The sequence below is a fragment of the Coloeus monedula genome (genome assembly GCF_965178545.1).
Source record: "Coloeus monedula genome assembly, chromosome: 1".
NCBI lineage: Eukaryota > Metazoa > Chordata > Aves > Passeriformes > Corvidae > Coloeus > Coloeus monedula.
In genome coordinates, this window is record NC_138781.1 from 22,740,071 (window position 1) to 22,767,184 (window position 27,114).

The window sequence follows — 27,114 nt, forward strand, 5'->3', positions numbered from 1 at the left end:
CACTGTGAAAAACATTCCTTTTATTTGTTAAGGCTCAAGTGTATTTACAAAAGCCTCTCAGCTCAGATCTGCTGTCCCTGTGTCCACAAATCAACTGCAGTACCTTCAATAGCAACAATGGCTTTATTACACAAGAGTAATAAAAATGATGCAAATAGAAGGGGTGTTTGAGAAGGGAGGTCACAAGCAGCTGGAGTCACTACTGACTGAACAGTGCCATTATTTGGAAGGTGTGTTTGCTTCCTACTTGAAGCAGAATCTTTGAGAACTAACAAAACCTACACCGGTACTTCAGCTATTGATTGCCAAATATCCAACTTCTCATTCCTAAAGAAGTCACAGAGAAGCTAACAAAGTTCAGCAGTAGGATCGATTGGCTAAAGCAAGGTTGGCTGTCACAGCATGGCAAGTCACTTGATTTGCCATTAAGGACTCGATTTGGTGCTTAACTACAGCTCTCTAGGGTCACTGAGATGCCCAAAATGTCCTGTGTGCTTACCCTGCCATCTCAGGGGTTGGGGTCTTTCTTTTCTGCCTGTGTTGCATCTTGCAGACTGATCTGGGCATTCTGTATATCCCTGGGCACTCAAAAGAGTGCTAAATGCTTCCCAAAGGCCCTGAGAGGTGGGTCACCACGCAAAATCAACAACTTGTTACTCTTTTTAAATGGGAACGTCATGGCAAATTTTCAATTTGCCTCCATCCCTTTATTAATTTCTCTGGCCAGCCCTGGCCTGGGGATATGTCTTTGTTGTCTCCGTTGGCTCTGGCAGCCTGCTGGGCATCCTCACTAAGGAACAAAACAGGAAGCAGCAGCCAGGACACAGGATCCCCGCCACCTCCTTGCCATCACAGGCACCGGAAAGTCCACACTGCAAAGGAAGGAAAAAAGAGTGTCGCATCAAACGGAGAGGAAAAGGCCGAACATACGTCAGATTTGGCCCTACAATGACGGCGGGCGAGCGGTATCACAGCCCGGCCCCCCATGCCACGCCCCTGAGCAAGGAAGGCGAGACCCGGCCCAGCCCCGCCCGCGTCCGCCGGCGGTACGGCCGCAGCTGCAGCCGCCGCCCCGAGCCCGCTCCGCCCCCGGGGCTGGCGGCGCCTGCGCGGGGCTGGTTCCCGGAGTGAGCGGGGCCCGTCCGCTGCCGTCCCGGCGATGGAGGCGGCGCGGCGGTGGCCGCTGTGGCTGCAGGGCCTGGCATTGCTGTGGGGCCGCGCCGTGCTGGGGCTGGAGCAGATCCGCACCACGGTTCCGCCGGCACCAGCGCAGGGTAAGGAGGGGCGGGCAGCGCGGCGTCGCTCCCTTTCCTTCCCGTGCGTCCCGCGGGTGCGGCCTTCCCGGGCGGGCCTGCCCGGGGTCCGCGCTCGGCCCTGGGCCGGGCACAGGGGCACGACAGTGGACACGGGCACAAGCTCGCCCCCAGGCCTGCAAGGGTCCAGCAAAGCGCCTTCAGGAGAGCTGCGGAGAGCTCGGGGCTTGCCGTGGTGCTGTCCCCCGGCGCGGAGCCGGCTGGTTTCCGTGGGGCGAGAGGGGACAGCCCGCTCCCGGCCGAGGGACGGGCTGATGGCGCTGGGGTTTGCCGGCCTGCGGGGCCGTGGGGGTGTCGGGAGCTTTGCGGCACGGAGACAGCATTCACAGAACTGCAGGATAGGGCAGATTGGAAGGGACCACAGTGGTCACCTGGCCCAACCTCCCGTGCTCAAGCAGGGTTTGCTCAACCCTGGGTGATGATGAGGAGTGTGGCTCAGGAGAAGCTGGCGGAGATGCTTGTCCCTCCCTGTTCTGTTGGAATCATTTCTCTCTTCCCTGCTTCTGGCAGGCAGTTGGTGAAGCTCGGCCTCAGATTTAGTTGCCACCAACAGATGTGACCACAAAGGTGGCACGTCAGGTTGGCTGGCGTCAAATTAGGGTATCTCAAGTGCACCTTGGCAGGTGTGTCTAGATCCCAGTTAGAGATGTTTCATTTCCTTTAGGAAAGGGTTTATATTTGAAAAGGGAGTCTCCAGCTTTTTGAGACAACTAACTTGAAGAAATTCAGCCTCGGTAATTAATATTTAGAAAGCTTGTTTGTTTGGGTGATTTAAATCTGACTTTGAAAAAGTAATGAAGTATTTTTTTTATAATAAACGTGGTGGTACTCTGTGTTGAATAATCCCGTTTGAAAATTTTTGAGTATAAACTGAGAACTCTTTCTGAACCTGCTTCTCATGTTGTTTTTTTATGAATTGGTACCTGGGCCTTACCTTAGGCTGTTAATTGGTACCTGTAACAATTTAATTGGTACCGGATAAACTAGTAAGGGGGTTTTCTATATCAATATATTAATTAAAGATAAATATACTGGTACATAAAATGTATTTAATGTTGAGAATTAGTAACAAATATTTAATACTGAATTATGAAAAGAAAATACTGAAATATATAGTTGTCTCACAAGCAAGTAACTTAGCTCAAATTGAGAACTACCTGTGACTAATGCTCCATTAAAGTTAGAATTGGATTCTTGATTTGGAGATCTTTTCCTCTTGTATTTGTGATATACTGAAATAAGGACAAGCTTGTTTCATTAAATGGTATAAAAAATTATCATAGGAGCTACAGTTACTGGAAGAAAAATCCAGATTCAGACTAGGAAAGGAGATTCCCCCTCATCTTTCAAGTAGTTCATCTAGGTCAAGACTATGGCATGTACGTGGTCCTGTGGGCAACAAATTATGTCTGAGTTATGGATAAAAAAAGACTTGTCTTAAGATGATAAACATGGAGTACTTCTAAAAAAAGTAAATGTGAACACCAGTAAGTATGTCTCTTTTTTTTTTTTAAATTCAAAGAAAATGTACATTAAGTATGTCTGCATCACTTGGCTTGTCAAGCTTCTGTTAAAGTTCTTATTGAACTCTTGCAGATTAACTTTGTGTCCTATATTTGGAAGTGGTTTTTATTGTTATTTAAAATCATATTATTTGGAGAGCTTTATCTTTTAAAAACTCTTTTCTCCCAGAAAAAAGTTAATGCCTTTGGAAGGGGATAAATCCTAAGCAAGGGTCAGCTTTTGCAAGGCTTCCAAAGCTGCAAAATTTGGAATGTTCTCTAAATTGAAGTGTGTAAGTTCTAGAACTTCAGCAGAGATACAGGGAGGCTCTTGGCTTATATCATCTGTGTTGTCCTTAGAGAAAGCAAGCAGAGGTTAAAGGTAAGCTTGAATTGTTTCCCTATGTCTAAGATTGAACTTAAATGTTTTTTATCTCTGTTTGCTGCAGTTCTCCTCAAATGGAATTACTGAGATTTCATTATTCAGTCAAAATAATTGCTTGTATCTAGGATTAGAAAAAAGAAGAGGTTAAATACTATGACAAATGCTTGACCTTATGGAATAAAAATAAATACATAATCTCTGTATGTTTTGGTTTTGTTTGCTTTTGTAGCATGTTCAGCACTTTCCCAGAAGTCCTGTGAAGAATGTCTCAAAAATGTTTCGGTAAGATTTTTAACATATTTTTTGATTGATAATAATTTCCACTTAATATGAAATCAGATTGTTAGGCTTTCTTTGGCTGTTTGTTTCTTATTTAAATGATAGAGTCAACTGATTTGTTGCTGCCCCTCTGTCACACCTGATGCCAATGTGCTTTCACTTTGCCAGGGTTGCTCCGTGATTTGGTCACTTGGGGTGTTCCTGTGCTTTGTCTGGAGAGGACAGACTGAATGCAGGCTTCCAGTGTCAGTGTGTGCCTAGGGCTTTTATAGCTCAGCTGAGTGAGTTGGTGTTGCTGCTACCCCAGACTCATCCTCATTTTGGGGGCAGCACTTAGTTAAATGTCCGTCTAATAAGCTCAGTCTTAGGCAGTTAAAATGCCTTGCTTTTCTTGTGTTGTGCTAGGAAAACTGGGACATTAATGTAAATAAACTGGAAGTGCCTTTCTCTAAAGATGCCCCAAGAAGTGCCTGTAACTGAGGCAGAGTGTGTCAGTGCTTTGCAGATGTTCAGTGTGCTGGTCCCTCCACTGACTGCATCAGACCATGTGTGCTTAAGACTGCCAGGCTGGGCCGCTTAGATTTGCAATGAAATTGCAATAAGGCAGATGTTAAAATGTTAGAATTTGTTTCTCTGTTCTTTGCTGAAAACTTTTTTAGCTCTATGATAAGGGTTGTGATAAACATGCAGAAGGCATTAGTCCCTGCAGAGCAGAAGGAGAGATTATTTCAAATTCAAACTTCAGATGTCACTTAAAAGAAATATTTCAGGAGTCTTTAAGTTGCATATAAGTTTCCATTACATTTTCACTAGGGAAGATTGAGAAATACCTGAACTTACCTGCTTGTTTTATGCATATTTTGGCTTTTTAAGGGAAAAATATTAATTGAATTGTATTGATGATTGTGTATTGTCAGATTGTTTTATCATTGGAAATGAGTCAATTGAAATATTTTCTTGTACTTCAGCACCTGCTCCAGTCAGTAGCTGTGTCAGGTATTGCCTTTTGGGCTAGACACATTTTCAGTAGTTAGATGCAGGGGTTTCCACCAGAGTGATACAGCTGGCCTTTCTGGGCTCCCAGTTGTCACCAACAGTGTACAGTAATTTGGCTTAGGAGAAACCTCATGAGCCACCTAATCCAGCTTCCTACTCAAAACACATCATTACATTCAAAGTTTAACAGTGACTTTTACTATGCCCCCTATTAGTTGTTGGTTTTGAACTGCTAATTCTTATTAAATATTTGAACAACAAAAAGAAGCATATTGTCATCTAACATCCTTAATTAAAAGGGCACGGTTTTTGCAAGGTGTATTCTATTTTCTTAGTTGTTTTTGTTGATGTGTCTTCATGGGTATGTTTAACTTGTACAGTCTAGCAACTACAAAATATAAATAAATTTTTCTTTTATCCACACTTTTCAAGAAAGCAGAATCTGCTGAAAATGGTTTCCTTTGTATTTAATGTTTTGTAATCCATTAAGAGAAAGATAACAGGCTTTGTGTAATTGAGGATGTATGACAGAGATGTTCTTGATAGTACTGTTAGATAAAACATAGTTCCTGTCTGAACTCTTTTTATAATGAATCCTAAAAAATTCTCTTCTATTAAAGATTCCTATTACTGTTATTCAAAACTATTTCATTGTTTGAGTTGTGTAGTAAACAACTTCTAAATAAATATTTATTTTAAAAAATGAAAACCAAAACCTAAGCTTGATACTTAGTGATGATTTAAAAGCAGAAATGTTGTGCTGCTATTTTAACTATAATATGCATAAAAACTTTAAAAATATTCAGGTATTTAAGTGTGTGTAATTACGGTACTTAATGTACTTTGCAGCACAGATTGGATGAGGCTGTATTGTTCATTACCTTGCAGCAAAAACTCCTGTAGAATTATAAGGATTCTTTACTGTTTTCTTTCTGTTGATAATCAAATACAAGGCTGAAGTAAGATTATAAGATTATATTTTTATTCCTTAAAGATAGGAAGTGTTTTAAAATTCGGAGCAATCAGCATTCTGATTTTGTACTTCTTGTTAATTCCAATAATTTTAAACTCAAAGCGATTTTACCCTCAAGAATGGAGAATACCTCAGTATGTTGCCAAATATTTTCAGGCTAGTGTTACCTGTAAGTACAAAATGTTCTTACTCACAATTCAGTTTAGGTTTTACTGAGAAATTGTACAAGGACTTCTGTAGGCTTTATAATACAAAGTACTTATATTTCTCTTATTCATGTAAGAAATTAGCTGTTTTTGAAGATGAGTAATTTGGGATTTTTCTTGTTTCTTTTGCACAGTGCCTTTGGTGTTACACCAACAACACGTGTATTGACTACCCCGTAAGAAGTATCCTTCCATCATCTTCATTGTGTTCTCTCTCAAATGCTCGATGGGGAGTTTGCTGGAGTAGGTACTAATTTTACTTTTGCTGTAGAGAATTATTTATGAGTATGATTGAAGTAAGACTACCACTTGCTAGAGCTGTTTCCTGATAATTTATTTGGAGGGGTGGGGGGAGGAGACAGTGGTTGTGATTTTGAGCCATATCTCTCATCTTCTGGACTTAGAAACAGTCATTCTTAAGGTTTCTTTGTGAACAGGCAGTGTAGTTATGCTGATCCAATGGCTTTAAAACATTTTTACCTTCTTTAAAATTTCTGAAAGTGTTGGATGATTTGTCTAGATCCACAGTTGTTTTACTATATTCCAGTGGCAGTAGTGAACCAATACCACAGTCACACAAATAGAGTCACACAGAAATTCTTGAATGCTATTTTTGCTTAAACAACTGAAATAGCAGTGTAATTGATGGGTACCAAAGGCAATGGAGATGAGGTTTAAAAGGAACATGCATGGTGCCACTGTAGGTTGTAATCCTGCATCATTTAATTGTTCTTCAATTTCCATTTGCTTTCATGTTTTACTACAAAATACAGCGCTGAGCATATGCCACCATCATGGTGAAATATTTGGAGCTGGTTTTGCAATAATGTGTGTACAGATCTAAATTCAGACTAGACTAGAACAGAGAACACCTAAGGCATTGAAAAGCTTCTCAAATGAAACAAGAGTACAGCTTCAGTCCAGCAGAGCAAAGGCTTGCTGCTTTCCGTGTGTTTGTGCATGGACACCAGGAGGCTAAAGGACAAAATCAAGTGGGGATGAACTGTCAGTGACTGTTGACTGAAGAAAGTTATCGTGCTTAGTGCAGAGAGATTATGCAGTAGTCTAAATCAGGGTAGCAGAAGTAGAAAAGTGTTGTTAAAGTGGAACATGCAAGTTTCTGAACGCTACCACTTAATGATTGCTGCAGAGTGACTAGATTAAACAGTACAGATGAACTTTATCAATTCTATATTCTTACAGAAGGACTTTGTGCTTTGTTTTCTGAGAACAGGCATTTATGCTTAGACTTTTGTTGGAGTTTTTTAGGGTACACTAAGTATATAATTGCAGTGATAAGGCACACTTTTAAGAAAACTGGGCTTGCAGTGTCATAGTAAAGACTCTTACTATGAAATGTTTAGCAGAGTTTGTTCTGAAAGTGTAGAGGGTTGACTCCTGCCAATAGCTGAGTACTCACACAGCTGCTTGCTTCCTCCCTCTCTCCCATGGCCACAGTGGGATGGAGGAAGAAAAAGGAACAAGAGCAAAAAACCTTCTTGATTGAGATAAAGATGGTTTAAAAAGGGAAGGAAAAAGAGGGAGAGGAAAAAAAGGCGATTTTTTTTTTTTTTCCCACCCCCCACAGGCAGACTGACGCTCAGCCAGTCCCCAAACAATAAATTCCCATTGGAATTGGTTTTCCCCTTGGAAGCCAGTTACTCCCTCCACTTATTTTTACTTTACCTCATTGCTGGCCATGAGATTATATGGTGGCCAGTTTGGGTCAAGTGTTCTGTTCCCCTCCTGACCTCTCCCAGTCTCCTGCGTACGTCCAGCCCTGCTCACTGCAGGGAACAGAGGGAACGGGAGGGGGGGAGGTGGGAAAATATTTTGGTGTCCTTCAAGCCTGTTCAACAACAACCAAAACATTGGTGTGTTACCAGCATGTTTTAGCCAGAAATCCAAAACACAGCATCAAATCAGCTGCCACGAAGTAACTTAACACTCTCAAACACACCAAGTAGAGAAACACATGCTGTTTTCTTCTGGTGCTAAGGGTGGTCTTGACAGTTTACTGCTGCTGTGGAAATGGCTTCTAGCTTGGGTGCCATTTGTGTTTCTAGATTGACTCTAGCTTAAACACAGAATGAAAACTTCATAATGGAGCACATTCTCAGCAAAAAAAAAGTAAAAGTAGAAAAAAAAAAAAAACCCAAACCAAAACAACAGCGAAAACCCCCTCAAATAGGCATTTCCTTAATAGATTTTTTACAAATTAAAGGTGGCAACATGCCTTGGGTTGTATGGTCTTACTGAGAGTGTCCCCTACAGACACAGCAGGAAAACTAATTAACTTGTGAAGGTGGTGGTGATGGTGTTTTCATCCTTTGAGTAAATAAAATTAAGAAAATAATGTTGTTCACCATTGCTGAAAATGAAAGTGAATGTTGCAGCTTTCAAAGTCAAAAACAAATGACTGTTCCAGTTACAATTTTATATTAATAAGATGTGTTGACAGATTATTAACCAGAGTGAAGTGAAGAAGAACAGTATAGCTTAATTGTTTTGGGCGTTTTCATGAATAGTAAGCAGATGAAATCGGTACTGATGACACAAATGCAGCCTGACAACTGACAAGTCTTTTCCTGCACTTTAATAGGTTAAAAAAAACCTTCTTTGCTTCAGTTAAGTAGTATACCTTTTAAAAAACTAAATTTTGTTTAAAACAAATTTTTTTTCTTTGCTGAATGAAGTATATTTAATCGTTTGTAACTTGTACGGAAGTAACAGAATGAGAAATGTGGTTTTACTTCATGTCTGTTCAGTGTAGATTATGCATAGTAGCAATGTTTGAATGTGGTGTACTGCATTTTATCTGGGGTAGTTGAACAGAATACTATGGAGGTTTTTGCATATAGGGATGAAAAAATGGCTGGGAAGGAGGGGAAGAATTATCAGGAAGATAAATTTTACTGATGGAGTCTAACAAGTTGAATATATTCATGTTTTTCAGTAAACTTCGAGGCTTTAATTATTGCCCTAGCTGTGGTAGCTGGACTCATTCTGGTGTCTATAACAGTCTGTTGCTGTTACTGCTGTTACTGCAGAAAGCGTTCCAGGAGGTAAATACATCTATTTGTTTCCTTTACTAACACTGAATCCTCATCTTTCCTATCTGCCTACAATTTTTACTCTCCAATATACTAAGAGTATTTTCATTTGGAAGCAGTTCTGGTCACTTTGCTTTATTTGTTTGAGAAAGACAACAAGGTAAGAGATATTTAGTGACAGGTGGAAGAGATATTTAGTGACACTGGAAATGATGCTGGAGTGACACTGAAGTGATGTTTCTAGTGGTAACAGCACTGATGCATTTGACTTTAGGTAAGCTATTGCTTTATACTTCTACATTTTACACTTTCTTATTAACATTGGACATGAAATCTTTCAATGACCAAATAAATCCTTGCTTCTTGTGATAACGGTATAAATAATTTCTTTCAAGGCAAGCTCACGGTACAGCAAAAAGGGACCAGGTGAGTAACAAGTAACTGAGCAACAATGTCCTGTACAGCACTTGGTATCCATCTTTCAGAGTTGCTCTAGGATCTGTCAGCAGTCAGTATCTAAGGAGTTAGCTGTCTTTGCCAGTTCAAAAAGATACTCTAAATGTAAGGTAATACTTCTTTGCTCTAAGATACTAAGCATGATTCACTTCTTTTCAAGGAAAGTAATGCTGCAAAAATTAAATGTTCTTGATCTTGGAGAACTTGAAAAAAATTTTTTTTAAACTGGCTTCTCTAAGTAGCGAATATTAAAAGGAGGGAAGTAGTTGATGACTAGATAAAATAGGTATGTCAGTACTACAGTGTGAAGTGGAACAGCACAACTTGCTGTCATGAAGCAAGTTAACGCTTCCTTCCTTCCTTTTCACTTTTTATCACTCAAGTTTTACAGCTTTCTGGACAGTGTAGTTTCAGCTAGCTCTGTTCTTTTCGTCCTTCAGTGCTTCTCATGTGAATAAAATGTGGACCTTATTTCTTCATCTGAAATGATTTCTGTACTTTTTAAAGTACCTTTGACTCATTGTTCTTGTTTGAGGGTTGTTTTTTATTTTTTTTTAAAGAACTTATGTAACTGTACATAACTTACATAAGTTTAGTGCTGACCTTAAAGCCAGAGAAATACAGTACGTGTGGCTTTAATGAAATGTGAAAATAATTGTAAATAACATCTCATTCCTTTCTCTGTTCCCTGAGGAAGAAGCATGTACCTGTTCTGTTGGTAGATTGGTATACCAGATCTGCCCTAGTGCAAAAATGAGTACTCTTTAGCCCTGTGCTGATAAGCCTTGATGTAAAGAAGAGGTTTAGATCTTACGTAAGATCTGCCACATCCTCTGCGGAACAACTGTGTAGGCCCCTGTGGCTGACATGTCAGCAAATAAAGCTTGAATCCTGTGAAAAGAGATATTTGTGCCAGACTTCAGTTTCAGTAGCTAAGTTGTCAATCAGTACTGTAACATCTAATTCTAAAAATAGAGGGTTAGTTGAGAGTCATCTTATGCCAAGACTCCAAAGATGTCAAGCTTAATCTTGTGACCCTTAGAGGATTTCAAGGTCTTGTCAATCTGGGGTCCAGCTTATTTGAGGAGGATTCAGAATGTGTTATTACAGTGAAGCCTGGTACATTATTGGCTTTAAGCCCACTGATTCTCAGCAGGAATTCTTTTGCTCTCGTCTCCCTTATTTTTGGGGACTCATTTTCCACAAAATAAACTTTCTTTTTTCATGAATAGGAGGAAGGAAAGGTTGTGCAAATGTAGTACTAGATGTGTTTTACTGACTCTTTAGATGTATTATCTGAGATCTGAGGTGTTTGCACCTTGTTTTGCAGAAGTATCAGTGTTGATTTTGGGCATTCTTAAGCTGTGGTGTTTCAGGGTTTGAGAAGCCAGCACTTACTTTTTCCTTGAACACAGAGAATACTTAGGTGCATTAACCCCCACATCAGTAATGTAGTTGGCTCACCCGTGTCCATCCTGCCACAGGAATTCCAGGAATATTGGTGCAAGGTTTTTATTTTTATCCTGTGTTTTTGGTCTTCTGAGAGTCTGGTTCCACGTACTTGAGACAGTTTCATGAACAGCTGTTATTCATGAAATTATACTGAATAGACTCTCAGGAACTTCAGTTATTAACCATGTTTTTATTTGTATAATCTCAAACTTTCTGAATTCGGAAGAAAAATTCAATTAATTCAAAGTATCCAGAAATCAGAAGGTACTTAATGGCCTTTAATTACAGGGAAGAAATGTATTTTCTGAATCATACAGCAGCATTTTGTTTATTTGATGTTTTCATATTTTGCAGCACCAGTTGTGAAGATTATTGCATAGTTATAAGACAGTGGGGTCTCCAGTAAAGCAGTTTTACAGGAGGGTGCCCAAAAATGGGAGCTTCTAGTCTTGCTGGACATGCTGCTGTGCAGAATTGATTAGCTTTCCAAAAGGGTCCAACATTGTTTTAAAATAAAAGTGACCTGTTGCATGTGTTTCCTGCTCGCCCAAGATTCTTCTAATCCTTTAGGTGGAAAAAACTGGAACTAAAAAATTTGTTTGTGAAACATTGTATGAATTCTGAAGTACTGGCTTGTACTGAAATGACTAAAATGTTCAGAGAGATATGTGGACTGTCTGAGCACATGAAAGAATTGAATTCATATTTCCAGAGCTGAATGTGTCTGACTTTTGTGTATTAAAGCGTTTGACATGCTGTAATTAACCACTGGATGTCACTCTTGCTTAACTTAGATATTCGTGGCTGCAGATCTGTGGTAATGCAACTGTTCAGGTGTATTAATATTGTAAATCTACATCTCAGACACCTCGAGAACTGTATTCACTTTTGGAAGATGATGAGCACTTGGGCAAGCATGGCAGTTGTCCATTACTAATCCCAAAGAGTCATCATAAATTCTGTCAGGGAAAAACTAACAGAAAAATTGTTTGACATTGGCTTTAGAGTCCTGCAAGTCTTACACAGTCTATGTAATGGTTAAGTGAAGCTGAGCTTTCTCTGAGGCAGGTCACAGAGCTAAACTGCGATAGAGCATTCAGTAGAGCATATCTGCACATGCACGGCTCAGATGTACTGTGTAGGTTCAGGATTTCCCAGAATCACACAGCTGATAACTCAGGTAAATTCTTGCTCATTCCAGAACAGACTGCTTCCCTGGGGGCAGCTTGAGATTGGTTAGTAATGCTTTTTGGAAAGATAAATTGTTCTGGCATCAAAGGCTTATGAACCATCAATCTTCTTCCAGAGGCAACAATGGACTTAACTGTGCATGTGCAGAACACTGACTCTGAAGTGGGGTGTGACACACGAGGAAAAGGGCAGTTCGGAATCCTGCTTCTGGAACAGTCTGCATCGTCTTCCTGAGAAGCTGTAAATAGTTCTGTGGAGACTGAAGGGCATATTACTACAATGACTAAAGCATTTGGATATTAAAAAACGTGAAAGGATAATGACACAAACTTGTCAATTATACTAACTCAGCTGGGAAATTTTACATGGCTATGAAGTCGTATCTCTGGTCAGACTATAAATTCTTTTTGAAAATAAGTAAAGTAACTAAATAGTGATAGCTTAGCAATAAAGTGGCTTTTTCTTCCTCTTATGCTTTCCTTCTCTCCTTATTTTTCTAGCAGACTAGATGAAGAAGAGGAGCAGCTAGCTAGGAAGAGAGAGGAACGAAGACTACAGTCTCTTCAGAGGTAAGTCTTGACAGCTTGATATATAGCTATACATTTCCTGGTGATGTAGGAGTATTTTGCTTTCCTGAGAAATAAGTGGAGTAGTGAACAAAGAGGCATGTGAAGTTAGGCATGACGCTGTCAGGTTTTTACAGAACAGGGCTTTATTATGAGAGTGATGAACCTGATTAGGAGCTGTGTTGCTGTAAGTGGACAGAGAGCAAACAAGTTAATGCTCAGTGTGGCAGGTACCATGAGTGCTCTGTACTAGTCAGGATCAAACAGAAGGAATGTGTCCACTCTCTCCTGGATCGATGTCTGCCTCTGCCATGAGTTAATGTCTAAGTGAGCTGGGATTCAGAGGTGAGACCCACTTGTTGAATTCATTTGGTAATTGTTTCTTTCTTCTTTTAAAATTTGTCTGGGAAAAGTAGAGAAGTTGATAGTGAGATACCTATTCAAAGTCTTAGTCAAGAAGTGGAAAACTTTGGCTCAGATCTCACTTTAGCCTTAATTTCATATTGCCATCCTTTCTGTTAAAGCTGCATAGCACAGTGTAAAAAGAAGTGCAAGAGTCATCCATGATAGTGTTTCTCAGTGAGATCAGCATTCCTTCAGATTTTTATAGGTTTTTGGTTTGGTAGGTTTTTATAGCTTAGTTTTACAGTGGCTTTTCATGAGTTTTAGATTTTTCTTTAGATAAACAATTTTTATTGATAGGGTGGTGATGCCTGGTACAGGCAAGGTGTACCTTTTGAATCATACTTCCTTTCATGGTCTTTATTTTGGAGATTCACAGCTTCAGCGAGACAATGGTGTCCTAACTGAATGCCAGTCTTGGAGTTGTTGCATGTGGGTTTGAATCCTCATGCACTGACAAGGAAATTAATTAGGTTTGCACTTCTCTAAAGACTCATCTGCCAAGTAACAGGTGGGCACCTTCCCTGCCTTGCTGATGCCTGCTGTTTTCTCCTCAGATTGATTGTTAGTAGGAGCGGGAGGCAGGGAGCAAGGCATGCTTCCACATGAGAACTCTTGGGGGGCTCTTGCATGAAGACATTAAGTTTCTCTATACAAACGTGCATGGGAAGACAAGGCAGATATCTTTCTGACTAGGCACAAAAATGGGAGTCAGAACGGTGATCTTACAGATGTACCTGCTGTTGCTCGTGTATCTGACTGGCAGGAGCTGGGAGAATCACTCATCTGAATTCCATGCATCTGTTTACTTGCTCTGAACTGCCAGGTTATATAAGCAAACACAGCAACGCTTTGCCCTGAATCTGATAGTGATTGACTCTGAAGTAGCACTGTGATATTAAGAAGTAGAACAGATCCTGTTGTAATGGGTTAAATTGATGTGTCCTTTAGCCTTGTACAAAATTCCTAATCTTGCTGGCAATAGAAAGAGTTAGAATAGGATACAATAAGGATGTAAACCAAATAATTTTTCAGAGCACGATGAAGTGCAAAGTTTAAACAATAAGTGTTCGGGTTTGTAATTATTTTTTCTTTCAAGTATTACATACTGGCAGTTTTATATAACTATTTCCATTTTCTGCTAGTGGTATAATACAGTTCTGTAGCTTTTAAACTTACCAAATTTGAACTTAGATTGTTTTTATTCTGCACAGATTTTAACAGCACAGATTTACTGTTGCAATAGTGCATATTCTGCGTTTGTACTCATTTAAGGAACTGTAAGCTTAAAAGTAACTTTCTGAAAAGAATTAGGTGTCTTCTAGTGTAGTTGAGCCAAAAGTAATGGTTTGAAAATGTGTTTCTCAAGTGTAATAGTGACACTAGTTTATCACTTTAGATTGTGTGTAAATGCACTTTGTTTCTAAAGTAACTGAGAGTTGCTGATGCAAAGAGCATTCTTAATTTTTTTCATGCCTAAGGCACAACATTCCTTAACCCAGTGCTATGCCAAATTTGTTTTACATAAAGGTGTTCGCAATTCCGTGAGGGTTTTGATTCTGTGAGGTTTGTATTCTGGTGGATTAGTTCATTGAACAGTCTCAGCATATATCCATAAGATTGCTGGGATCCACAGGATGCAAGGACATAATGAATCTGGGGCTGGGAGAAAAGCAAAGAAAGCATTTATTTGGGGACAGAGTAGGAAGGACTTGCCCTTTCATCATTGCAAGGTAATGACAAACATTATCCAAGAAGAGAACAGATGCAACTTCGTTTTCATAAGCATCTGAATTTGTGACCTGAAAATGTTAGAATTGAATGTGCGTGGAAGGGTAGGAAATAGGTGTCCAATTTAGGAAAAATGCTCACACACAGTTTCTCAGATAAGTTACGTTGAATATTTGCAATGCATCAGAAAAAAGGGGGAATTCTCTACCTGCTAATCCAATTATAACTAGTCACAGCACAGTAGGCTGAGTGCTAGTATGAATGTGATGTTTCTCCTATAATGCTTTTGTTTCTAAAGAGAAGGGTTCCAGTGGAGAATATCAACATTTTTTTGTATGCCAAAACCATGTGCCTTGTAGTGAAATGTACATCCTTAATTATGCTACTTTGTTCAGTTAAGACAGTACTTACTGGTGTTTGTTATAAAGCAAAGACTTCTGACTAGGTGTGTAATAGGGGATGATTGTGTTCCATAACCTTTCCACTGTGATTTGTGTATCAGCTTTGAATTCTTGGTACAGTTCATCTGTAGGAAGTCTGATGCTTCTGGAGTGTAAGGTGTGCTGTGCACACACCGAACAAGTGGTGTTGCACCAGGCAATTAGCAACACAGAGCTAATACCTTGAATTTAGCCTAGGAGCAAGGTTCACTGGGAGCAGACTGCTCTGCCATAATGGTTGCTGCAGCCTTACTTAGAGCAGCATTCCTCTTTCCCAGCTTGTCTCAGGAGCGTGTCTGTAAAACAGAAACTGTTTTAATTGCAGGAGAGAGCTTAGCAGCAGCCCTGGGGTATTTCCATGGTCTGAACACGCACACATACTGTGTGTGTGGCTGGGGGTCATGGGAAAACACAAGGAGTGCACCACTTCCAGCAAGCAGAGCACCTCATGCTGCCCACTGCTTGCTTCCTCTAAGACCTTTGGAGGATGCATTGCTAGTAGCAGGCTGTAGAACAAATTAATATTCTCACCAAGCCATTTTGGACAAGCAACCTGCAGAGGAAGACACTACCTTGTACTGTGTAGTCCTTCCTTTTTACTGTGAAGTTTTCACATAGTTTATGAAAATAGCTGAATAGATGTTCAGATAAATATCATGGGAGGAAAATAGGCACAGCATTGACCTTGTGTCTATCTGGTTTTGTTGCTTTTTTTCTTGTCACCTTACATGTTGTTTTTTTCCTGTGGGATACAGCTACTTCAAATACAGATGTTCATATCAGTTGGCAATGGAAGGTGAACAGGACTAGCCTGACTTCATTTCATGATTCCATTAGTGAATGGTAAAAACAAAGTAAGGAGGCTTAAGTTCCATAGTTTGCTCCATGGAATGTTTTTTGTGGAAGGTTTAAGATGATTGCAGCGCCTGGTATTTTCTGTCTTTTCAGGTACACTGTAAAAGTCTGCTTTTTAAATTTAATATTTGTTTGCATTAAAATTCAGTTAATTATGGATACTTAAGTGTCTCTTTGGAAGATGCCCGTAAAATTAAAAGTAAGGGTAATTAATTATGTTGGCTCTCTACTTGTCTACACAAGGATGAAACTAGCTGTCAGTTTACTAAGAGGGTTGAAAATCACTGGTGGTGGTTAAAGTTTGCACTTATAGTGAGGTGCGTGAGGAGAATAATGTCTGGAGTTTAATTTTTTACTTAAAACAGGTATCTTATTGCATAGCTTTAGTCCTTTATCTGACTTCGTCATGTCTAACATGAAAAATCATTTTTAAACATAGCATTGAGTAGTGAAGAGTTTTCTATACACTAAATTATTTACAACTTCCAATACATGGTATATTTATATGTTAGATTTATATAATTTATAAATCATTATTTATTTTAAAAGTTTATAAACAAAAGCTAAGCAATGAGATCCAGAGCCAAGTATAATTTGGTAGTGTACTGATAAGGGAGAACAAGGAGACAGGCCACAGAAAGAAAGGATGGCAGTTTGTGAAGAACCAAGTATGGAAAATTATTATGTGAATTGTAAGTATTGGGAAAAATACTTCCTCAGTTTACAGCAGTGGGGACAACTTGCATGAGAAGCCAAGACTTTATCATGTATAAGATGGAGTAATAGCAATAGTATTAAGAAACAGAACCAAACTGGAAGACTGAAGTGACTTGAGCTGATCTTAATGTGAGATGTGGGTGGTACAGTAATTCTGGGTGGCTGATGCAGGGACTGCGTGTTCAGAGCTGTGTCTGGTTCTTCTGGGTTGTGTGTACCTAAGCCTTATTTAACTGAGCAAGGATTTAGTCATGGGTGAGGTGATGCCGTCATGGCTGCCTGTTAGAGTTTGAATGTTTCACTGATATTAGTGGTTTTACCCTTCAAACTTAATTAGCTGTTCAGTGGTTTGTTTTGAATAGCCTGGGGAAGTATCCTAAAGTCTTTCTGAGGTTTAGAGCCTACACAGCCTGATTTTGCCCCATGCCCTTCTCAAGCAGGCGCTTTCTGAATTTGGAACTAATTCACACTGACTGCTGAAGTACTGAGGTTTCAGTAGCTGAAACTGCAGCAAGGAGTCTCCATTACTTCAGACAGGGTATGGAAAACAATGAAGAAATGCCCTTAGTACCACCAGTAATAAACCTGGTTTGAGGTCACGTGAAAACTGTACAGTAGAAAGGTTTAGCTTTATACAGAAGGCTGCTTTAAGCAGAATTTCTCTATTCTCTTCCTGAGATCCCTTGCCCCATATATCTTCTTCTTACGTACCACAGAAAGCAGAAATCCTGTTGTCAGGTTACCTTCGATGGGTAAATTTGTCTCCTCTTTTTTCTGTTCTCTTCAGTATCTCAATCCTGACTTTCTTCTTCTACATGAATTTGATTACCCTGACTCTCCAGTTCCTCTTCCTGCATTTTGGCCAGGTTGCTTTGTTTACTATGCTGTCTGGGCTTAATAATGCAAAGAGATGTAATGGACATGGGTATCTCTGGGAAACAATAGAAGGTTTTGAGTCTGTCTGTCTTGTTTGGTTTTTCTCATCATGCTTTATCTGAATGCTTTTCTGGAAGTGCAGTTGCTGGAAAAGGCCAGTTCAGCCCTTCAGCTCTGTAGGAAGCAGGATAATTGCTTCTGAGGACCCACAGGATCTGATTAGCAGTAGGAATTGTTTGTAGGTGGAATATGCATAGGGCAGATGGGATCTTTGGTGAATTAAGCTGTCACTGCTTAACAGCTTTCTGCTGAATACGTGCAAATTGGAATCCGGCAAAAGTCACAACTTGTCTAACTGGGTTGAATTTTGACAGCATGTAGCAAAGGCTATATTTTTAATTTTTTTCTTTTACCTTTGTTAGAGGAACATTTTTTTGCCAAATTCTATGTTTTTCCCTCAAAATATATAGATCCTGGAGCATACTCATGAAGTAGTTGTGTAGGAGCTTTTATGTTTGGTTTTTAAACTAAGCAACATAGATCCTTCCTTTGTAATATAGGAAAACTATCTGAGAAAAGATGGAATTTTTTCCATTTAAATGTCTTTAATTTTTCCCCCCTTCACTTTTGCAGAAGGAAAGGAGAAATTGACTCATCAGACACTTAGTTTATGTGAATAATTTAAGTTTGGTAATATTAGATACAGCCTTGAAAACTGTCTTATGGTCAGAAAACATAAAAACCAGTTTATATTTAGCACGATATTTTAATTTATTCTCTGCTTGGATGCCATGCTGGATTTTAGAAAGCAGTAGTTTTCACTTACACTTGCTCTACATCTTAAGCAAAATAGCACCTTTTATCTTTTTAGAATTATTACATTGAATTGGTATTCCAAAGTATGTTCTGTGCACAGCTAAATTTTACAATTATGCTCCCTGCTGGAAAGCATTAGGGAGTCTTCCAGTGTAGTGTAGTGCCTTGCTTCTTATGTATAGCTGAACACCTTAGTGTGTGTATGTGTACATATATGTGGATGCATTACTTTCATATAGAAAAGTATTTCTTACTGTTTATTGTTCTACATCTTATTTTTACGTTATCAGTCCGTGAAAAGTTATGGGAAGTCTTACAGTGTATGTAGATACTCACAGATAGTGTAAATAGATTATATAACTGCTAAGTGTGATTTTTTTTTTTTTTTTTAAATTTGTAGTGTAATTACTAATACTAATGTAAAAAGTGCTGTTGGTTTTTTTGGATGTAATTACAGTTTGCTTACCGCTCAGAAGAATCTGAATGTTCTTTTGATGCCTTTATTTCTTGCAGGAAACATGAAAGAAAACTGAAGCACGATGAAATACGTAAGAAGTATGGTATGTGTCATCTTGTTTTGATACTGTCTAAATTGATTCCTTTACCCTAATTATTGTTAAAATTCACAGCAGTCATAAGCTGCTTTATGAGCGGTGCAAGTAATCAAGCCCAGTTTTCTACAGGTGCTTGTCTTCTGAAACCTGAACACCTGATCTCAGCACATTATACTCCTGTTCTCTTCCTGCACTGACTGTCCAACTGGGCAAGAAGACAGTGTGCTGGATGGGGTATTTGCTTGGGATGGGCATTTAAATACATTGATTAAAATAAGTGGTTCATTTTATCTGTTCCTAAAATAGAGGAGTGAGTTTGAGGGCTTTTTTTTTTGTTATTGAATGTGATAAATCAACCTACTTGAACTTTGCTACTGGAGTCATGGCTACTGAAGGAGGAGAGACTGACTAGTAGATGGCAAGCTTTTTAAATCAAGCTTGAAAAAGAAGGGATGAAGATGCAGCCTCACGTAGGGATAAAATATTTTTTTCTTTGTTTTTAAGTGGAGCTGTGGTCCAGTTGTAGAAGAATTATCACAAGACTGTAGGACCTGCTGTGTTGTATAGAAGGCTCTTACTATGTAGGCTTGTCAGTGCTTGCACTTTTCATTTGATTTGTTCCTAGGGTTAATAGTACTGTGTATTCAGAGACAGATCTGCTAAAACTCTGCTGCATTTTTTATTATGCAAATTGCACTAATGTCAGAGAAGGTGATTCTAGGGGTCTGAACAGTCAGTCAAAGCTGCTAATTTTCATCCTCTTGTTAAACTGATTGGCAGAGTCTAGGAATGCCTTCATGAATCTGCAGCCTGCCCTTTGCCTGATGCAGAAGTGATATGGACAAACTCTGTAGGGAATTCTCTGCATAGAGAACGTTTGTAAAAGAATAATCCTTTGCTGTAACGCAGGAAAACTACACTGTGAAGCTTGAGCTTCAGGAGAAAGAATGTTGTAGAAACTGGAAGTAATTTTTGTTAAACATCAGTCATGGAAGTTGTTCTGTGGTATTTTACAGGATAATTAACCCTATATCTCAACCACAGTTCAGTTTCAAGAAGTGTTTGCGTGGTTGACAGCAATAGTCCAGATGTAAAAAAAGCAAACAAAATCCAAGCGCAGCATAAAACGACTCAGGCTTTTTGTGTTTGTTTCTCCTTAGAAGAGACCTCACAGTCAGTCTCAGCAAGTTTGAATCATTGGGAAAGATCTGGTGAAGAACTTAGGGCAATGGCTGTGTCCCCACAATCACTTGCAGCTCTCAGTGCAGACGTACCTTTGCATCTCCTGGATGCAGCCAAGGTGCAGGTCCTGGGTGTGGTATCACAGTTCCTGTATCAGAGCTGCACTGGGGTTTGGTGATGTGAAAGCTGCATTCAGTTATGTTCTGCTTGTGAAACCAGTTCACTTGTCTCTGTATGGCCCTACATTTTACTGAAGACAGTTGTCTGTTCAGTGCTTAACTTTCAGACCTTTGTGGAGTGCTTTGCTGGATCTCGTTGGAGTACTTGAGTCCCGAAGTTGAAAACTGTATAATGCAATGCCTCTGGAATACATACATCACATTCAATAAATCAAGTATTGCTTGTAGCTGTACTGTGCACACCGTCATTGGAGAGCTCATGTTATTTTTCCTCCACTATCAATGAATTAATGAGAAACAAGTTTGTATGTTCATTGTGTTAATGGAAAGTGTTCCTTCTTGTAAGAAGTCAGACATACTCCTTCCTGCAGTTATGTTTTGCAGTGCAGCTTACCTGCACAAGATTGCAATTGGACTATAAAACTTAAAATTTATTAGCAAACTTCTGTATAAAGTTTATTGACAGGTTTGCCGTATTGCCTAAGCAAAGATTAATTTATATTATCATATACATGAATTTGAGGCCTGGAATCTCATAGTTAATTTTTGTCTTAAAGAAAAGTATAAGTCTCACATAAGCAAATAGCACATCCTGAAAGGATGTATGTAACTGAGGAAAAATGAAATACAAAACATGTAAAAATTTTGAAATCCAGAAATATAATTGCTGTTGTATATAAAGGTTGCATTCTGATAATATGCAGGCAAATAATTGTCAGAATAATTCAGTGAGACATAAAGTAGACTTGGATCTTCTGTTCACATTTTTTACTGTCTAGAAAATACAGATGTTAGCATATTAAACACAATCTAATAAAAATTGCTGGAAATAATTATGGAGGCACTGGATTATTTTGCACTCTTACACACTGTGGAGAGGATTCTCAGTTAAGTAGGCATAGATGAGTGGCAGAATGACAATGACTTTGTTAACCTGACTCTGTAGATTAAGATGATCATGCCTGAAATTTCAGTATTTGGTTGGCTATAAGGGAATGCCTTTTCCCATTTCATCCCACAGCTTTCCATACCCCATTTAAATGGTAATTACACATTTATAATGCACTGCAGGTGTCACTCTAGCCACAATCCTTTGGGAGCATTGGAAGCAATAGAGAGCTTTAGCAACCAGGAGTACACACTTTCAATTATTTCTTTGTTGCACAATTTGATAGTATTTTTCATTTGCTCACATATATGAATGCAATATGATTACACAAATTATACGTTGACTCTTAGGAAAAATTTAAAGTAGAATTCAGAGTACTTTGCAGCTTGTGTAGTACACAAAGGAGCTACAATTTAATTCCTGCTGCATTTGCTTCTATTGTGTGTTCAGTATAGCATTAGTGAGAAGCTGCTTTATTATTTATTTATTTCAGGATTTTGCCTAGTATTAGTGGCAGGATTTTTTTCATTTAATTTTTGCAAAATGATTGCCATTTCATTGCTTTAGTTCTGCAAAGGTTTTGATCAGCTATTTTAATATGCAATCCTATCTCGTTTATTTTGTGTGAGACATTGATTTTTATATTCAATAGTTATCACAGTAAATGTTTCTTCTGTTCAAGGTAGATACTTTGCCTTGACCTTCTTTAGTGTTTTGAATGCAGGGCAGGAGAACCTTGCATTGCCAAACACTGAAAGCTATTTAGTTTGTTTTTTAAGAATACAGTTGTTTATCTGGGGGGCTGAAAATAAGGAGGAAAAGTTTAATAAGGGGTGAAAACATGCAGCAAACTAGGTTGGGGTTTTTTTTCAGCCATACACAGTCTCTTGTTAGTATTTCACTGGTTAATTCTTGTTTTGGGCCATGTTGATACATGATGAGATTTAGATCTCAATGACTGGGGACCTGCATAGTTAGATGGTATACAATATAAATCAATATGCTGGAAAGAGGTATTAATTTCTCTTGACCATTGCTTTGTCATTTCATATTTAATAAGATGCCTCATTATTTCATACAAGCTAATGAAAGATACTTGACTACTATACCTTCCAAATTTTTGAGTGTTTCTTAGATACTGCTAAGTAGGTCAAACACTAACCTCAAAATGAGGATAAATAGAAGAACTTTTAAGTGACCTGTGTGTCAATATTCAAGTTGACCGGTAATATGTAATGGACTTGATTGCAAACAAGGCTCCTGAAGATACAAACATCTGGTTTCTCTGAAGCCCTGAGGGTAAATGACAGCTTGGGTAGTGGCTCTCATGTCAGACAGGAAACAGTTGAGAGGCAACTCCTGTCTGGTTTAAGGCAGGACAGGAGCTTCAGCTGAACCAGACATGCTGCCCCATTAGCATGGGCTGCCAGTTCCTTGGAGTGGCACTGGCAGAGCGGCTGTGGCAGCTGACAGAAGCTTTTTATCATGCCCCTTTTTTTTGTATGTCTCTCCAAATAGTTTTTGTCCATTTACTTGAGCCTGATGCTTCTTCAGAAAGAGTTGGTGCAAGTGATGAGCTGCTGTCTCACTCTTACTTAATGTAATCGTATGACATACTTAAAATGCTGAGGATAAAAGAAATTTAAACTCTGGATGGAGTTTCAAGAGCAAGGCTGAAAGCAAAGTGTATCAAGTATTGTAACCCCTGGTTATCTTCATTTGGAAGGAGGGCTTGCCATTTCTCTTGGAGTCCATTTTTCTGGGAGATCGATTTCTGAAGTCAGAACCAATAGTGTTCGCACTGGATTGACCCATAGTTCTTAAAGACTATTTAGTTCCAGTATTCTGTGATGAAGCAGTTGAGAGTACTTCAAGTTAGGCATACTAATGCCTGGTTGGTGGTGATTATATCTGTTCACTCCTAAACATAATTCAGTGAAATTAAAGCAAGTGCTTCCCAAAGTGGGAATGGCATTTGCAGTGAGGAGTAAAAGTGACACATTCACTTGAAATACGAGGATTAGTTTCCAAAATGGCTTTTATCTGAGTGTTTTGGGGTAGGGGAAGAGGAAAGTATATTCACTCCTCAGAATGGTATAGGAAAGGTTTATCAGGACTCTTACACAATCCTCTGGTTAATTTGAAACTGGCACTACTGGATGTGGACAATCTTTTCCATTGCATTTCAGCTGTTCAAGCTGTAAAGAACAGTATCTAGTGTTTTACTGTGCTGCTTTCAGACCTGTGAAGTGTTGAGTATGTGTCCTGAATGAAATACCAAAAAAATACAATAAGCACTTGCCAGACTATAGAGAAAAGTCTGCAGGCTATGTTCATTTTGTCAGGGAATCTGGTACCACTTCTTGCTACTTTGTGGAAAGCTTTTTGAAGTTAGGTGCATTTATTTGTAAATGGAACTTCATGAGTGCCAAGAGTGTATGCAATGGCAATTGTAATAATAATGGTAATTTCTACTGTTGATTCTGATTTTCTGTAAATGTTGTGTAAATGTGTTTTGTATTTCAAAGGGGTGAAATACAGAAGTACTGCAATTTTTTTTTTAAATTGGACTACTCAGTTGTGTTTCAGGTAGCTAACCATACTAGGATCCATATATCCTAACTGCCAAAGTATTAACAAGTCTGGAGGAAGGAAGAGGGGGTGGTGATGGTCTGGGAGTAAAATACATGTTTCTTCTATCTTTGGGGGTTAAATTAATGCAGGAATGTTACCTGAAGGCACTAAAGGTTGAATGGCAGGCCAAGGATAACAGGGGTTTTTTTATTGTGTATTAGCTTACTTGACAGCTAGAATAGACTTAGTGGACATCACAGCTCTTTGTTTAAATGCATGAAAGGTAAGATTAAAATTTGAGAAGTAACCACTTTCTAAAAGTTTAAAAATATAAAAATTTCAAAATCTGAAAATATTGTAGATTATTTTTGACAATTATGCATCTAAGCATATTCTTACTACACAAATGCTTAAATTTTTATTTTTTCGAAAACAATTACAGAAAGGGATAATACCTCTGATACAAGGTACTATACCAGGTAAATAGACTGTATGTCATGTTACCTGGCTGAAGCTTTATAAATGTGGCTGGCTTACTCCTTGGACAAGTAAGGGTCATTATATATCAGGACTAGTTTTTTTACTAACATTTTACGAGTTGACTGCTGGTAATCTTGTTTATTTGAGTGATTATAGGACTTTTTATACTTATTTCTTATTCCAAATATTTACTGTTCCCTATCAGGTAGTTAGTTGCAGTAACTGATACAGTAATCAGCACTGAGCAGTTGTGCTGCTTGATTGACATCTTAAAATAACCTGGCAGTTCAAATGAAGCTCACCAACTGCACAAGGTAGGAAAAAGTGTAGTCTGCCTACAGCACCATTAGGTTTTGACTTTCAGATAAAACAATGAATGTTCAATATCTGTGTGCAGGTACACATGGAAAGGAGGTATGGTGGGAAAAGGGGAGTTCTTACAAGATTTGGCAGTGACTAGAAAAAAATTTTTTTTCACTACTGTGTATCTGAACATTTGTGATTTGGGGTTGCTCAGCTGCACTGTCTTCTGTTTCCATGCCTAGACAAATGAGCTAGAGAGGAGTCCTTGTCATACAGCAGTATAAAAATCTTGGCAGAAAAGATAGCAATAGTGGCCTTTCCTTTCACAGCAGAAGGTCAGCCTCTGGACTCTTACAGGACTCCTTTATTTTCAGTCTTCTGCCTACCTCAGGTTTAAAGTGTGGTTTAAAAGTCTCTCTGAAATAATGACTGTGTGTAACCGTGATTGCTTGGCTAACCCTCACAGAGGATGCTCTGCATATCCAGGCACTCACCATAATTGGATGGCTTTGCAGTGCTTTCTGTGACAGTGTTCTGGTATAAAGTCATTAAGAATCTTTGTGATGGAAGCGTACTACAACTTGGATTAAGTGATGCTCTTGTTCTGGTTCCTGGAGGTTTTAGTGCATGTAAGAAGTGATCTTCATTTTTTCTTAGAGGTTATTGTCCTGTTGCAGAAAAGCTGTAAGTGGCTGAATGTGACAGATGGTTAAGTATAACTGAAGTAGAACTAAGTCAAAGTAGCAGCATCTTACATTTTAAAAGGATGATGATCTTATAGTCACTTGCATTTATAAACTGGCGCTCAGAATCTGTTCTTCTTGAGACATCTCTATGCTTAGGTTTTTGTCCACTTGATTCTCACAAGTGCATTTTTTGGAATATACCTCACAAATGAGAAATGCTTTTTCCATAGTAATTTTTCATAGAGAAATGTTCTCTCCCTGCTAAATCATTAAATACTTACGTATTATTATAGTCTGAGAAGTAAGAGTGCTTAGGAACACTTTCAATTTATTGTAATACTTGTGTATTAAGGTAATAGATCAACTGTTACAAGAATTGCCTTTTGGATTTGTTACATGCAGTTCCTATTTTAGTGAAGTCAGCAACTCAAAAGTTTTTCTGTAATAAAAAAATGATAAATGTAGTCCCATTTTGTTTTACAGGTCTTCTTCAGGATTCTGATAACCCCTACAGCAGATTTGAGAATGAATAAAAATGAGCACCTTTCACAAGAGCTGTAACTCCAGAATCCAGGAAGACTGTTTTCATTTGCCCTTTGTGTTCTTTCACTTTTGATTTTTTTTGTCTCCAAAGTTTTTTTTTCCTGGTTGTAAAACTAGAAGCAGCTGAGACTTTCTGAAATAACACGTTTCTATCTTTTACCTGTATAGAACTAATTTTTTATAACTGTTACTGAAGTTTATGTTGGTTATCTTTCCTGCTCTTAAATCTATATTTTATTACTTGATTTAGATGGTTAATAGTCACAATAATGTGTTTCAGTTCAGTCTTAACTGCCACTTAAAACAGTTGTTCTCATGTTCCTAAATAAAGAGATTATATATATGTATCTAATAAAAAGCAACATGGAAGCACAGCTCCACATAGCAGAAGTAGTTGATGAAAAATACATCATGCCCATTCTTGTGGGTGGAGGGTTTTTTGCCTGGAAAAAGATCTTCCAAGAGTGTAATGTGTAAAGATTGACAGGAGCATATTTGTCTTTGAATAATTAAATTCAGTTGTGGGAATGTTTATAAGTACTTTGCATATAGCACTGATGTGAAAGAGAAACCAGTTAGCAAAATTGGAAGAAGGTCATTCTTGAAACAAACATAGTTATGTGTTCCTAAATTTAAGAAACATCAGTCTGTGTGAACACTTTATTCTGCAAACTTAATGTATATTGGAAAAAAAGTATTAAGTTGCCCATATTCTGCAGCTTACCAGGGCTGACCCTGGCCAGCAGCTTAAGCACTGCCCAGCTGCTTCCTCCCTCCCTTGGGAGGATGCGGGAGGGAATGGGAACAGCAAAGGGTTGAGATAAAGGTGTGGTAAGTGAGAGAGAGTAGTGGGAACAAACTCTGCAAAGGCAATTGCCACCTCCCAGAAGCAGACCTCTGCCCAGCCTCCCCGCCATTTTTCTTGGTGAGCCTGCAGTAGGGTCAGTTTGGGTCAATTTTGGCCAGCTGTCCCAACCGTGTCCTCTCCCAGCTTCTTGCTCATCCCTGGCCTACTTGCTGGAGCAGGCAGAGTGGGGGAAAAATGAAACCTTGATGCTGTGCAAGCAATGCTCAGCAAAAGCCAAAGCACTGGTGTGTTACCAGCACTGTTCCTGCCACAAATCCAAAGCAAAGCAGCAGTGTAAGGGCTGCTGCTATGAAGAAAGTTACCTCAGTCCCTGCCAGACCCAATACAGTAAGAAGGCAGTATTTTTTTTAAGCTTTTATTGTTCTTTTGATATTTCCGTAATGTGATTTACTTCCCGTCTTTCTTTTCATGGAGGTGTTTCCTTGAGCACTTTTAGTAGCTTACAAGTATGTGACAAGCAAAGAGCTCCTCTGTGCCCCCAGTCTAATTGTACATTCCCATTTATTCTGTACACTTTAAATCACCTCCCTTGCTGTTTATTATCTGTTAAACAAATGTACAGTATTGAAGGTGTTTGTGTTATTTTTTGTCCACATTCCTAAAATAAACTCTTTTAACATCTTGAATATGATTCTGTGTACTTCTGT

The 27,114-nt window shown here is 38.8% G+C and overlaps 1 protein-coding gene across 3 annotated transcripts; it reads left to right on the plus strand.

Moving 5' to 3' along the window:
* The first annotated feature begins 1,117 nt into the window (after positions 1–1,117).
* Positions 1,118–27,093, plus strand: PTTG1IP2 (PTTG1IP family member 2). 3 transcript variants are annotated; one of them, XM_082280732.1, is made up of 7 exons: positions 1,118–1,274; positions 3,430–3,482; positions 5,789–5,897; positions 8,611–8,719; positions 12,307–12,375; positions 18,723–18,769; positions 25,540–27,093. In XM_082280732.1, exons 1-7 carry the CDS (start codon positions 1,160–1,162, stop codon positions 25,587–25,589), a joined length of 552 nt encoding a protein of 183 aa, XP_082136858.1. In that variant the 5' UTR covers positions 1,118–1,159; the 3' UTR covers positions 25,590–27,093. The 3 variants fall into 3 exon arrangements, with proteins under 3 accessions (XP_082136858.1, XP_082136859.1, XP_082136860.1); XM_082280733.1 differs by having other exon boundaries at positions 12,310–12,375; XM_082280734.1 differs by lacking the exon at positions 25,540–27,093 and adding an exon at positions 24,273–24,383.
* The last annotated feature ends 21 nt before the right edge of the window (positions 27,094–27,114 follow it).